The 14524-nt window shown below is 38.6% G+C and overlaps 1 protein-coding gene across 1 annotated transcript in view; it reads right to left on the bottom strand.

The window, feature by feature from the left end:
- psmd8 (proteasome 26S subunit, non-ATPase 8) overlaps positions 1 to 9892 on the bottom strand; it is a 30786-nt gene extending 20894 nt beyond the window's left edge. The window contains exons 1-4 of the mRNA XM_028824482.2: positions 9692 to 9892; positions 9323 to 9395; positions 1329 to 1431; positions 1053 to 1218 (exon numbers count right to left, since the gene is read on the bottom strand). Of these exons, the coding sequence (XP_028680315.1) occupies positions 1053 to 1218; positions 1329 to 1431; positions 9323 to 9395; positions 9692 to 9877 (528 nt within the window). The 5' untranslated portion in view covers positions 9878 to 9892. The remainder of the gene's footprint in view (positions 1 to 1052; positions 1219 to 1328; positions 1432 to 9322; positions 9396 to 9691) is intronic.
- Positions 9893 to 14524: the final 4632 nt, after the last annotated feature.

Genomic DNA, 14524 nt, shown 5'->3' with positions numbered 1-14524 from the left:
GCTGTTTTTCTGCAAAGGGACCAGGACGACTGATCCATGTAAAGGAAAGAATGAATGGGGCCATGTATCGTCAGATTTTGAGTGAAATCCTCCTTCCATCAGCAAGGGCATTGAAGATGAAACGTGGCTGGGTCTTTCAGCATGACAATGATCCCAAACACACCGCCCGGGTAACGAAGGAGTGGCTTCGTAAGAAGCATTTCAAGGTTCAGGAGTGGCCTAGCCAGTCTCCAGATCTCAACCCCATAGAAAATCTTTGGAGGGAGTTGAAAGTCCGTGTTGCCCAGCAACAGCCCCAAAACATCACTGCTCTAGAGGAGATCTGCATGGAGGAATGGGCCAAAATACCAGCAACAGTGTGTGAAAACCTTGTGAAGACTTACAGAAAAAACGTTTGACCTCTGTCATTGCCAACAAAGGGTATATAAAAGTATAGAGATGAACTTTTGTTATTGACCAAATATTTTTTTCCACCATAATTTGCAAATAAATTCTTCAAAAATCAGACAATGTGATTTTCTGGATTTTTTTTTTCTCATTTTGTCTCTCATAGTTGAGGTATACCTATGATGAAAATTACAGGACTCATCTTTTTAAGTGGGAGAACTTGCACAATTGGTGGCTGACTAAATACTGTTTTGCCCCACTGTATATTCAGGCCTTGGGCATGGTTAAATCTCTTGGCACAAGGTCTCGTCTTGCGGGATCTGAGAGTGTGTCTCTGAGAAAGTCACGTCTCATCTTTCTGAAAAAGTCTTGTCCCAAGATTTTTTTTTTTTTTTTATATAATAGAGAGATTTCAGTGCCATTACAAACAGCCTCTTTCTTGACACTAATCAGATTTGAAAAGGCTTGCTGAAACGTACAGATCAAACTAAATGCCTAACCATGTAAAGAATCTACAAAAGGACACCTAGATAACTGTGCAAATTTTACAATACAGAACATAATTACTCAAAGAATAGCACATTGTTCTGATCTCATTTACTGTTACCAAAAAAAGGCTAGGAAAAACACTCTCAAAAACAATATTCAAATATATTTTCTTGCACCTGCTCCAGTGATACAGGATGTTTGATGTAAACATTTGTCTGAATATCCTTGGCACTAAGACGTTCAAGCTCAGTGTGGAACTCTGCCACACGGTTTTGAGACAGTAGGAAGAGCAGGTTGAGTCCCAGCAGTTGATGCTTATAGGCAGATTCTGGCAGTTCCTCTCTGAAAGAGAACAGGACAAGGAATGTATATTTTTAAATAGTATTTCTTGAGATTCTCAAATAAATATGAAAATTTCCTGTAAACTTGAAAACTACTTGGGCTTCACTCACTTATAGTCAAAATAGTAGCACTTCAGTTGGGCCATGTAGCGTTCAAATGAGGGGATGTCTTTCTTTAGGATGCTCCATTGTGCCCCAATCTCCAGAACATCTCCTACAAAAGATACAAAATGCAGAGTTAGAGGCAAAGTAGGTGTTGGACATATTTTTTCTGCATTTACATTTAAAAGGAATAAAAACCAAATGTAGGAATGCAACACAGCTTTCAAATGATATATAAAAGATGCCAAGGAGAGATCAGGGATATTATATTTTGATATACATTTAAATGATATAACCAACAAATGAAGCAGTTTTTTTTTTTTTTTTAATTAATTAGTAAGTGAATTTTTTGGAACAAGTGCACCACAAGACCCAAGGGAAATTTGAATTTTGGTAACATTTCAAAAATGTGTCAAATGTTTGTATAAATATTGCTTACAGCAAACCAGGACATGACTTATACATACCAACCACTAAATATAGGTCTGAAATCAATGTTACAAAATCAATCCCAGGAAAATTCAACTTAATTCGGTTTATTCTTGTATAGCTCTCTCCACTTAGTTCAAGTGCTGTAATAAGTTCACATGTAAATGCAATTACAAACTTTGTGTGATGCATTAAGTAAAAGCTTTGTTTGAACAGTAAAAAAGTAAAAGTAACTTAACATTATTGTTAAAAATGGATTATGGGGGACCAGAGAAACCTCTTCGAAAGGACAAATCTCACCCCCACCCCAAACACAGGTTTGGTAGTGGAGCACATACTGTGAGAAAATGCCATTACCTAAAGCTATAAACTCAAGATTTCATTAGTAATACATTTTTGATCATGTGTCTTTTCAAACAGTTCTTTGTAGAAGAAGAAGAAATTTTCCCTAGTACAAACTTCAAGTCTTATTGCAGATCAAACAGGCCCCAGATAAGCTGTTGCATAAACAATACACACTAACAAATTATAGTCACTACTAATCCGAATTGAATGTTATCAATATGAATAGAAAAGACATACTATAATCATATTTCAACAGTGAAAACTATCACACAACACAAAATAAAAGATTTAAACAAGATAACGGAAGATTAGCAATCAAAATTAGAGAACAAGCTGTACTAGTTAACAGCTGGTTTCAATCTGGCAATGCCTTGAAAGACCTGGCAACACCAACAGATTGGCCAACATTGGTAGGCATTTTACAAGACTGGCGACTGCTGTATTGTAGCTAAAAATGCTGCAATGTCAGGTTGTTCAGAAGAAGGCCGACAGGATGACCCTCTCAGCCTTTGGAAGTTGGTTGTTCCAAAAGCATAACCTCTCAGATATTGAGGCAGTACAAATAAAGCCATTCAAGTCCCGAAAAAAAGACTGGTTGCCTACGCAAGATGAGGGCATGCAAAACCTGGATGATAGAGACATTCATTGGGGGTCAGTTCAGCACCGCAGCTGGAATCGTTCACCAATTCAGTGTTGAACAGAGCAAGAACTGGTCTTCAACAATACACTGACTCGTCATCTTAAAGAACTGTCCCCAAAGTTCACTTCTATTTAAATTTCTCTAGAATTATAAATAGCAATGTTAGTAATCCCAGAGTCTTATTCTCTACAATTGATCGCCTGCTAAACCCAGGTCACTCAATGGAATGCCTCCAAAATACTTCCAGTGAAACTTGAGGCTTTTGCTGTATTTTTTCTTAATCAAAAAATTAAAGATATTAGGAATATAGTACATCTCCCCAATACTGATCCTCTTAAACCACAGTACTCCATTATAAACAAATTAAATTCTTTCACCAGGATAGATCTACCTGATTTATATAAAATAAATTTCTCAACTTAGACCCTCCACCTGTATCCTTGACCCAATACCAACAAGTTTTTTCAAAGAAGTATCGGGCGTGCTAATTGATAGTATTCTTGACATAGTAAACTCGTCATTAGATAGGGGGGGTCTTCCCAGACTGCCTTATAGGGGGGTCTTCCCAGACTGTCTTAAGAATTCTGTAGTTAAACCCCTGCTCAAGAAAAATAATCTGGACTCCTCCGCTTTTGAAAATTTTAGGCCTACTTCTAACCTGCCTTTCTTAAGTAAAATTCTAGAGAAGGCAGTCATTATGCAGCTAAATGACCACCTCAATAAACATGCTATTCTTGACAAGTTTCAGTCGGGTTTCAGAACAAATCACACTACAGAAACTGCACTCGTTAAAGTAGTAAATGACTTGCGGATAAATGCAGACAGAGGCCGTTGATCTGTTCTCATCCTCTTAGATCTGAGTGCCGCATTTGATATAATGGATCACAATATTCTTAGTAATCGCCTTAATCAATGGGTGGACCTCTCTGGCAGTGTCTTAAATTGGTTTGAATCCAACCTGGCAGGTAGAAAATTCTTTGTTAGTTGTGGTAATTATACTTCAAAGACAAGAGATTATATATGGTGTTCCACAAGGCTCTATCGTGGGTCCGGTGCTCTTTGATTTACATGCTTCCGCTCGGTCAGATTATCTCGGGGCATAACGTGAACTACCACAGCTATACTGATGACATACAACTATATTTATCAATGGCACCTGACAACCCTGACTCTTGATTCACTGATACAAGGTCTTACTTGTGTTTCTGAATAGATGAGTAGTAATTTTCTCCAACTAAGTAAGAAGAAAACAGAAATTTTAGTGATTGGCAATAATGGATATAATGAGGTTATTAGAAACGATGCATTAGGATTAAAAGTCAAGATGGAGGTAAAGAATTTAGGGGTAACTATTGACTCTGGCATGAATTTTAAATCATATTAATCAGATTACTAGGACAGCATTTTTTCACTTAAATATAGCAAAAGTTAAACCTCTTATAACATTGCAAGATGCTGAGAAAGTAGTTCACGCTTTTGTTTTCAGTTGACTAGATTACTGTAACGCACTCCACTCAGGACTACCCAAAAAAAGACAATCGATTGCAACTAGTACAGAATACAGCTGCTAGAATCTTAACTAGGAAAAGAAAATTCTAGCACATTTCTCCAGTTTTGACATTAAATAATAATAATAATACATTTTATTTATATAGCGCCTTTCCCATGCTCAAGGCACTTACAGAATATAATAAAGAACGGCAGAATATACAGTATATAGCATTGTACAAACCAGATAAATAAATAAAGAAGATTAAGACAGTAAATTCTGAAAAAAAAAAAACAGACAACATAATTGATGGTCTAGCACACACACATACATGTTACATGAGCATCTTGACAGAGAAGTAAACTGAGAGAAAGGTAATAAAGTCAAGTAGAGCTAAAAGCCTTCCTGAACAGATGAGTTTCGAGTTGTTTTTTAAAAGAATTCATGGAGTCAGCTGACCTGATTAATTTCGGTAGGTCATTCCAGAGTCTGGGCGCTATACAGCTGAAGGCCCTGTCACCCATGGAGTGTAGATTAGTGAGGGGCACAACAAGATTACCAGAATCAGAGGACCTTAGAGGGTGGGCAGGCACATAGTGATGGAGAAGGTCACTGATGTAGTTTGGTGCGAGGTTATTTAAAGCTTTGTAGGTTATTAGTAGGATTTTATATTCGATTCTATAAGACACAGGGAGCCAATGAAGATGGAGCAGGATGGGTGTGATGTGCTCGCTGCTGCTGGTTCGAGTAAGGACTCTTGCAGCTGAGTTTTGAATAAGCTGGAGCTGTGATATAAGATTAGAAGGAGCACCTGCCAGTAGGGAATTACAATAATCGATGCGGGATGTGATAAAAGCATGGAAAAGTTTCTCAGCATTAGAGAAGGAGAGGAAGGAACGAACACGGGATATGTTACGGAGGTGAAAGTAAGAAAGTTTCTTAATGTGATTTATGTGGGCGGAATAAGTGAGGGAGGAATCAAAAATGACACCAAGATTTTTTTACAGTAGAGGCAGGTCTGATGAGATCACTGCCAAGATGGACTGGGAAGGAGCTCATTTTATTAAGTTGCATTTTAGTCCCAATTTGCAGGACATTACTACATTGGTTACCTGTGTTATTTAGAATTGACTTTAAAATACTGCTAAAGGTTTACAAAGCCTTAAATCTCGCTCCATCTTATATTTTGGAATGTCTTACACTCCAAATTGTAGCCTTAGATCTTCAAATGAGTGTCTACTTAGAATTCCAACAGCTAAACTTAAAAGTAGTGGTGAGGCGGCCTTCTGCTGTTATGCACCTAAATTCTATTGGCAAGCTATTCCAGATATTCGCCAGGCTAATACAGTAGAGCACTTTAAAACACTGCTGAAAACTCATTACTTTAACATGGCTCTCTCATAGCTTCATCTTAGTTTAATCCTGATGCTCTGTATATTCAATTAATTATTATTCATGGTGGCTCCAAAACCCGTACTAATCCCTACATTCTCTTCTGTTCTTTTTTCGGTTTTCTGTGGTGGTGATCTGCGTCACCACCACCTAATCAAAGCACTGTGATGTCCCTATAATCGATGGATTAAAGGCCAGAAGTCCACATGACTGTCATCAAATTCTTCCAGGAGAACCCTGAATACAACGAGGACTGATTGAGGTCATTTATGTTAGGTAGAAAGTGTAGAGGGGACTGTGCAGTCTCGTGGCCTGGAACCCCTGCAGATTTTTTTTTTCTGTCCTCCCTGGCCATCAGACCTTACTTTTATTCTATGTTAGTGTTCCCTAATTTTAATTCTTATTTAGTCTCTTCTCTTTCTTCAGCATGTAAAGCACTTTGAGCTACATTATTTGTATGAAAATGTGCTTTTTAAATAAATGTTGTTGAAAGAAGGTTTAACTTAGTTGGTTCAGTTGGGAAACATTGCATTCAGCATTGAATTGGGGGAAAGACTGAATCTAAAGTGTGTGAACAAGTCATAGAGTTTGGTGAGGTGTCATGGGGAGGGAGATGTTCCATGCAACAGGAGTTGGGTCTGTCATACAGCTACATGGAAAAAGTGAATGCTAATGTGTATCACAACCTCCTTCAGCATCATGCGGTTCCAAGACTGCAAACATCACCCAGCCAGCCATTTTTACACATGACAATGAAGGAATTCTTAGAAGCAGAGAGTACTGAAGTGAGACAGCTCAGAGTCCTGGTTTGACCCAGATTGAAAATCTGTGGAAGATAATGAGAGAAAGTTATGGCAAAGAAACCCACTACAATTACTGAATTTTGGAAGAAGCTGGAAGATGAGTGGAACAAAATGAAGCCAGAACAGTCCAAGAACTCGGTCAAGACTTGAGGGCAAAGAAGTGGCAAAGTCATTGAAAGCAGGGGCCTCTATACTTACTACAAAATTTTGAAAGGTATAATCATCAAAAAGTGTTGACAAAACCCATCTGTAGGCTTTCACAAAACAAATGTAACAGTTCTCCATTTAAATCATTGAAGATTTCCAAAATTAAATGGTTTTTGTTTAATAACTTTTGCACCTTGGTGATTTTTTTTTTTTTTTTATCATTCTAGCAGAACAGTAATCATACTTACAGCTACCAAGACAAAGTTTTGAGCAACAACAGTCAAATATTAGAAACAAAATTTTCATAAATTGTTCTCTAATTTTGATCGTTAGTGTATTTCCCATCTTTTACACACAACAGACATATACGTCAAAATGATCAGTCAGACAATTATACATCATTGAAAAGGTCTGTAATCTGTGTGAATTTCCCCTTGGGATTAATAAAGTATCTATCTAATCAGCTGTCCAATGGTGCAAACTATATATAAAGCATTTGTTACGATATACCCATTTGTTTACTACTTGTTTCCATGTATAAATTAATCCATTACAATTTATTGCTATTTAACTACTTGTGTCAATAGTAAAGGGATCAAGAAGCAATGGATCAGGAAGCCCATTCTCTTGCAGCATTTTAGACAAGACACCACAGGCAGACAGTCAGAATTACCTATCCATTATAAAAAGATACACCATTTAGAAGTTCACTGTGCCATTACTCTCACCGAGAATTTTTTGGAGTGTTCACACTATGTCTTACTGAATTTAATAGGGAACAGTAGCAGCTAGTAAAACATATGACAATGCAATAATCTTAACTATCACTAACGTGCTCCAAAAATAAGATTACAAATACAGTACCACCAAAGTTATGAGACAGAAACATTCAATTCCACATTTTGCATTAAACTATTGTAAAATATGTGTGTGTAGTGCGTTGAGAGAGGACAAAATTGAAAAAATAAGTAACCCAAAACTATAAAAATGGAAACAACTCTCAAAAGAAAAATTCATGGAATGAAAACAATACAGTAGTTTCGTGTGTAATTTGTGTAATAGTCCACTTGTTTGCTGTAGAGGCTTTAAAGAACAATTAATTGATAGGAGCAAGCAATGAAGGACTATTAATTTAATTAAATTTATTTATTAATTAAATTTTAACTTTAAGTATACAATCACTGAATCACTAACAGGATGCAAATCGGCAAGACTGGAGCAAAGATGAAAACAAACAGAAACAAATTACCCTTTAAATGATCGGTTAAAGGTGAAATACAAATCAATGAAATCTTTACCAAGATTGGAAAGGTCAATCACATGCTAATCAAGCCATTATAAGTTCTCAACATAACCAACCCTCCAGAATTGAAACACAACCTTCTGAAGCTATGGCACATAACTGCACCATTTAAATTCAGGACTACACATCATCGAATTATAATAAGAATGTGGAACAGTTAGTTCTGTGTTCATTACCAGCTGCTGCTCAAATGACATTTTCAGCTTTTGGCAGTATCAACATCTTTGCCTATGAAAATTGGCACATGAACAGCTTAAAGATGTGATTTAGCTGGGATATCAAGGTTTCAACATGGAAATCACTTCCTTCTTGGTCGCTTTTCATGCAAAGCAACGTGATTTGTGATGACTCAAATTTTACTTACAACTGTTCAAACACAATATCAATTTGATAAAGAATTCTTAAAAAAAAATTAACATGCTTTGGCATCCTACCATTGACATTTTTCCTTTTAAAAATTGTGGAGCTGATATAAGTTGGAGAAAATTAAGTAAGTTTCAATAATTCCATTATTTCATCCTTTTTCCAAACCTACTTAACAAGATCATGGTCATGGAGAAGCTAAAACCTATAACAGTATTCTGAACAATGCCCTGACAGGACATCTACCCATCGCAAGGTAAACACATACCAAAGCAGAATTTAGCATCGCCAGTCCAGCTAAACTACAGATATTTGCACTGCGGGAGGAAACTGAAGAACTTGGTGGAAAGCCATGCTGACACTGGGAGAACATGCAAACTCCACACTAGAACTAACTAGGTTGAAAAGTTTTTGTTTTGATTACAACAAAAATTAACCAAGTCATAACTTTTTGCTAATAATCCAAATCAGTTTCACACCAAGTCAAAACCTTTCCTAGCAGCGTTGGGTACAAGATTGAGAAGGATGTCCAGTCAAACCTTTACATTGGCATAGTCAAGTTTACCTTCCCAGCCGTTACTAGCTGGCCAAATTAGAATAACCACACATGTCTTGAGAATGTAAATGGCCTTAAACAAGAATACTTTGGGGCTAGCTTAAAAACACAAACCGATTACAAACACAAACTTTCTGACTGGGCCAGGTAGTGAACCCATGAAGGAACTGTCTCTCCTATAGTTTCATTAAATAACAAAATTCTCACATTTTATTTATTTTGGGCTTTTGACCGATCACTTGTCAAATGGTATACTGTACATAAATTGGAGCTGGGTTACCCATATTAAGAATTTTAATTAACCCAAATTAAAAACTCAAATTGTATCATAGATGAAATTTAAAATTCACAAATTAGCTATATCGTATTTCGTAAACTGAAATAACGCATCAAAATTAGATATATGTCCTTATCACCGATGAAAAATGGTCGCCCGGTACGGGGGGGTTGGGGGGGATCTCGTGGTAGAAACAAAAATAAACAAACAAGGGTTAAAGTAACAGAACACTTATTTTATACAAAAGGATGGCACTTACTGGCTAAGATCATCTGCTGCTTTGTCAACTTCGTTTCAGTAGTGGGGAGGAAGTTCAGCTCCAAGAGGGAAATCTAGATATGAAAATGTAACAAATGTAATACCAATGGTCGTTTAATCAACTGAATTTTTTTTTCCCCCCTCATGAACAGCAACGTCATAAGAGTAGCTCAAACTAAAAATACTACATCCAAGCTACAAAACAGTGGTAAAAAAAACCGATTGCTTCTCAGTCCTTTCTACAATTTCCACATACGACCATCCATACAAACGGACGTGACTAAGCTCGGCCCGGTGCGAGAAATAGCAAATGCAGGACTGTGACATGAATAACACCTGAAAAATCATATAAACCATCAAATACACCTACCTTGAGTTTCGATAGAATGTCCCCACATTTGTTCAAGTTGGGGCTTTTCTTATTCCACTCTAATTTAAGCTGTTCATACAGTCCAACAGCTTCCTTCAGCGCCGCCGCCATGCTGAGTCTGCAACAGTACGGCGCCGGGCGCGTCATCTTCTTACCAAGCCGCTTTCTCGCTGGGACACGCCCCATTTCTGTTTGGGGTGGGACGAACACTGAAGGCTTGCGTTGAGTGGACAGTAGTAGTTGTTAACTGGCTGCGGATCTGAGGGACAAAGAGAGTGAACCAATAAACTCAAAGGAAGGTAACAATGACAAGTAATTTCTCGTTCGACAATGCAGTACGTTTTGTAACGTATGCAAAGCAACTGTGAGTATTACGTACGTTGTTAAACTAACCTGTACGTGAACACCACCCTCCACAGAAAGTAAAGAATGTCATGTTCAACTGATACCCATTCATTGCAAAATTTTACAGTTTTAAATTGAAATGTTCTTTTTATACGTTTGATTAAAATAAGGTTACACATGTAGTGAATGCCGTTATAAATGGGGAAAATGCGTTTACTTTCATATATTTATATTTATAGTACTGTATAGTATTATCTATCTATCTATCTATCTATCTATCTATCTATCTATCTATCTATCTATCTCAGTGCTTCCCAAACTCGATCCTGGGGACCCACTGTGGCTGCAGGTTTTTGTTCCAACCAGCTTCTGTTTTTAATTGGACTCCTGGGCTAATTAAGTGAACTGTTGTTTCCCAAGTTCTGTGTTTTGGGAACAATATAGATATTAAAAAACTAAGCTTGGCAAAAAATAAATAGATAAATATAGCAAGCAGTTATATGGAAATAATGTATTTTTTTCTGTTAAACAATATTTTTATCTTGATTTTCATTCTACTTTTCCAGGTGTTCTAATTGTTTAATTAATCTATTATTTACTAATTAGAGGGTCTAACGCTAAAGTAGTTGCAGCCCTTAATTATTCATTGTTGTTTGCCTGGGTGTCTGCTCTGCTTGTTTTTAATTGCCATAAATAAGATACAACGAAGGGGGAAAACTGCACAGAGGAAGGGCAAAATATAATGAAATCAACAAAAGAGAGTTTAAGCATTTAAATCTATTGAAAAAGCAGAAATATTTCTAAATGTTTTATAAATGTAAAAATCATGCTGCTGTACTTTTCTGACTGCAGAATAAGAGAAAAAAACAGCTAATTAAATGAGATCAATGTTATCAGGTGGTGTCTCTGATTATGAATCTGGTTGGAACAAAAACCTGCAGCCACAGTGGGTCCTAAGGACTGAGTTTGAGAACTCCTGTTCTGTGGTATATTAAATTATTTACTACTAGCCAACCCGCGGCATATATGCCGCATAATTATGTATTGATGGGTGAACACTTCCTGAACGACACAGTTGTCCAAATGGGGCGGGTTTGAGGATACCACTGTGAGGGAATGAAAAGATGGACCTCTGGAGGGAGCAACGTACAATTGTCCATGACTGAAAGCGGGATCGTCTGTGACGATGGAGGCCACGCTGGTGAAAGTTACTTCGTCGGTGGGATAAGTTTCAGCACTTGTTCATTAAGGTGTAGCGAGTCTTCGTTGTTGACGCTTAATATAGCTTGTGTACTGAGTTGTTCCGGAGTCACAGTTGAGAAACAGTTTTTTTAATGTCTTTTAAGCACAGGGAAAAAAATGAACATGTGAAACATCCGTAATGTAATAAGCCACCAAGAAAAGTAACATTGCAATAATGCATGCTACGACCTGATTGCTGTAAACAGAAGTGAAAACAAAATCGAGCCTGGTGCATTCTTTAACTGCCTTGTAGCGCAGTGGTATTGTTGCTGCTTTGCAGTAAGGAGACTGTGGAAGATTTTGGGTTCGCTTCCCGGTTCCTCCCTGTGTGGATAGCGCTTTGAATACTGAAAATACCGGTATATCAATGTAATAAAGTATTATTATTCTTATGTGTCCAGCGCTTTCTCTCGCGCGCGCGTGCCTGTATGTGTGTGTGTGTCGCTCGCTCGCTGCACGTGTTCCTACAGGCATACCAGTAAGTGAATGAAAAGATGGAACTCTGGAGAGAGCAACATACAACTGTCTGTGACTGAAAACTGGTTTTGGCAGATACATGTACATCTTTTTGAAAGTTTGGCCCTGTGCCTTAGTAATTGTCATCGCAAAGGCAAATCTAACAGCAAATTGTCTTCGTGTAAAAGTAAAAGGCAAATTATCCGCGACAAACAAACTGTTTTACACGCTGCATACCAACCCGCGGCGTAGTATACGCCGCATAATCACGCCGCTTTTGTAATGTTTTTTAAGCAGAGGGAAAAAAATGAACATTTGCGAAATCCGTAACGCTGCTTTCAGTAAGTACAATGCACACGCATTTAATTTGTTGGCCACTTTTTGCCAGCCATCTTTTCTGGTTTGGGCTGCTTTTGCAGTGTTACTGCTTGTGCATATTAAATCTTGAAATCCTTCGAGTAACTAATTAACTAACTAACACCCACCCACCCAGCTTGTGTGAAAAAAATGCGCCCATTCTTTCATCATTTTGTTGCAGCCTATCAAAGACTTGCTGATCATGTTTTCTAGACTCAATATACATTGGCTTTTCACTCAGTGCGGGGGCGCGCATTCATCTCGGATTATTACATCCTGCTAGACTAATCTGCTACACGGCTGCGTTTGAAAAACCGACTTATCCCGGATGAGTTTCACCGCCATTAATGATTAGGAATCTGGTTGGAACAAAACCCTGCATCCACAGGGGTTCACCAGGACAGAGTTTGGGAGACACTGCTGAACACAAACGAAACCGACTCAGGTGAGGAGTTGGGGTGGGCAAAGTAGTTGCAGCTATTGATTATTCAGTGTTGTTTGCCTGGGTGTCTGATCTGCTCGACGGGATCAGAAATAAAAGGAAAACAATGTGAAGGCAATGTCACAGGTGATCCTGTGGTATAGCGGGTCCACAGCTCCCTTTCAAAAGGCTGTGGAAGTGTGGCTGAAATGGTTTCTGGGTGGAGTCGTGCTGCGGGCATTTCTCCCCTGTGCAGTGTGCGAGCGAGTGAGGAGAGAGAGAAAGCCGGTACATTAGAGTGAACGAGAGCAGGCTCGAAGACAATGTGTTCCTGTGGTATAGCGGGTCCATAGCTCCCCTTCAAAAGGCCATTTTTAATCAGGCGACTGACAGTAGTGGAGTCAGGCACAGAGAAGGTCAGCTGCTGAGAGAGCATCTCGACTGTTGCAGGTCCTGCATCGGTGAAGCAGGTGAGACGCTAATGAAAAAGAGGCACAGGGCTTATTGGTTTTTAAAGACTGCTTCCTTCATTGTGTTTTAACCTAAGTTTTAAAGGATTGTTGTAAGGATCCCATGGGATACCCTGTCGCAAACTGTTTTACACGCTGCATACAGCCATTCACATCCGCGAGAAACATGCCTCTATGAACAGTCAACGTGGCTCAGAGATGCATGTGGACTCTAGCACAGACGAATATAAATGGCGGCATATTTTCCGAGTCGTCGTGTCCGAGTTGGTGGGTGTGGCTCTGCGAGTTGTTGTCGTATCCAATGGTCTTAGAGTTGGTGGGCGTGGCTCTGTCCTGCGTGCGCCATGGGTGTCTTAATTGTCGGCGGCTTAGTGAATTATATATATAGAAGATAAAAATAACTTAAATAATAACCTAATAATAACTTAGGGGGCTTAGCCCCCTGCTCGCTTTGCTCGCCAACCCCCCTGCCTGCGCTATGGGCCAGCCACTTTGTGTCTCTGCCGCTCACGTACGTGGACTTCACTTTCGTGATCTTTACTCTGTTTTTTTGAGACTTTCGAATTTTAGTACTTTCATAATCTCTAACCTGCTCTGCACGTGTGCCAACATTTTTGAACCTCTTTACGACATTCTACTTTGTCTTGCACTGTTTGTCTTTTATTTCCGACCCCGCTTGGATCTGTTGAGCGCAGGAACTGTGTCTGACAAGAGCATTGCACATTTAAGTAACGGTTTCATTGTACTCTGTACACAAGACAATAATGATCCTATAAATATGCATATAAAATGAGTTGGACGGCCGGGGCCCTTACCTGGCCGGTACGCTCTGACAATGGAAGGACCTGGGGCTCCATGTATAACGCCGTGCGTAGAACTCACACTATAACATAGCGTAAGCACAAAAGCGGGAATGTGCGTACGCACAGAAAAATCCAGATGCAAGAATCTGTACGTACGCAAACTTTCACGTTCTTCCACTACATAAATCCCGATCAGCATGAAAAGTAACTCACGTGCACGCGCCTTCTGTCCCGCCCCAACTCCTTCCAGAATTATGCCTCTTTGAATATGAAAATCGATATAAATAGCCTTCTGTGAAAAGACAATGGGAAAAGCACGGGGGAAAATATAACAATTTCAGCGAATACCAAGTGGAGGCAAAGGAAAAACGTACTATTTGTTGGTTTAAACAGTGGTATAATCAACAAAAGAAAGTTGATCGAGTGACATAGTGTCGGAGAAACTCGAAAGCTCAAGTTCACAAAGTCGCACAGTGCCCGAAATAAAAAAGAAGTTGTCACATATCAAAGTTGGTGTGAAAAGGCGACTCGTAGCGGACTGTCTGAGTGTCATATGAAAGCTTATTAGGGTACAGAGAAAAAAAATAGGTACACAGTGGGAAAAAAGCATGAAATGTCAACTTTAATCTCGAAATTTCCACTTTAATCACGTAGTTTATTTTGTCATTAAAGTAGAACATCATAAACTTCATCTTAAAATCGGTTATTTTTTTAGTTTCTCAAATCCCATCGTAACTAA

Source organism: Erpetoichthys calabaricus, chromosome 18 (genome assembly GCF_900747795.2).
Source record: "Erpetoichthys calabaricus chromosome 18, fErpCal1.3, whole genome shotgun sequence".
NCBI lineage: Eukaryota > Metazoa > Chordata > Cladistia > Polypteriformes > Polypteridae > Erpetoichthys > Erpetoichthys calabaricus.
Note: the sequence above shows the minus strand (reverse complement) of the source record. Positions and strands in the feature narration are given on the sequence as shown.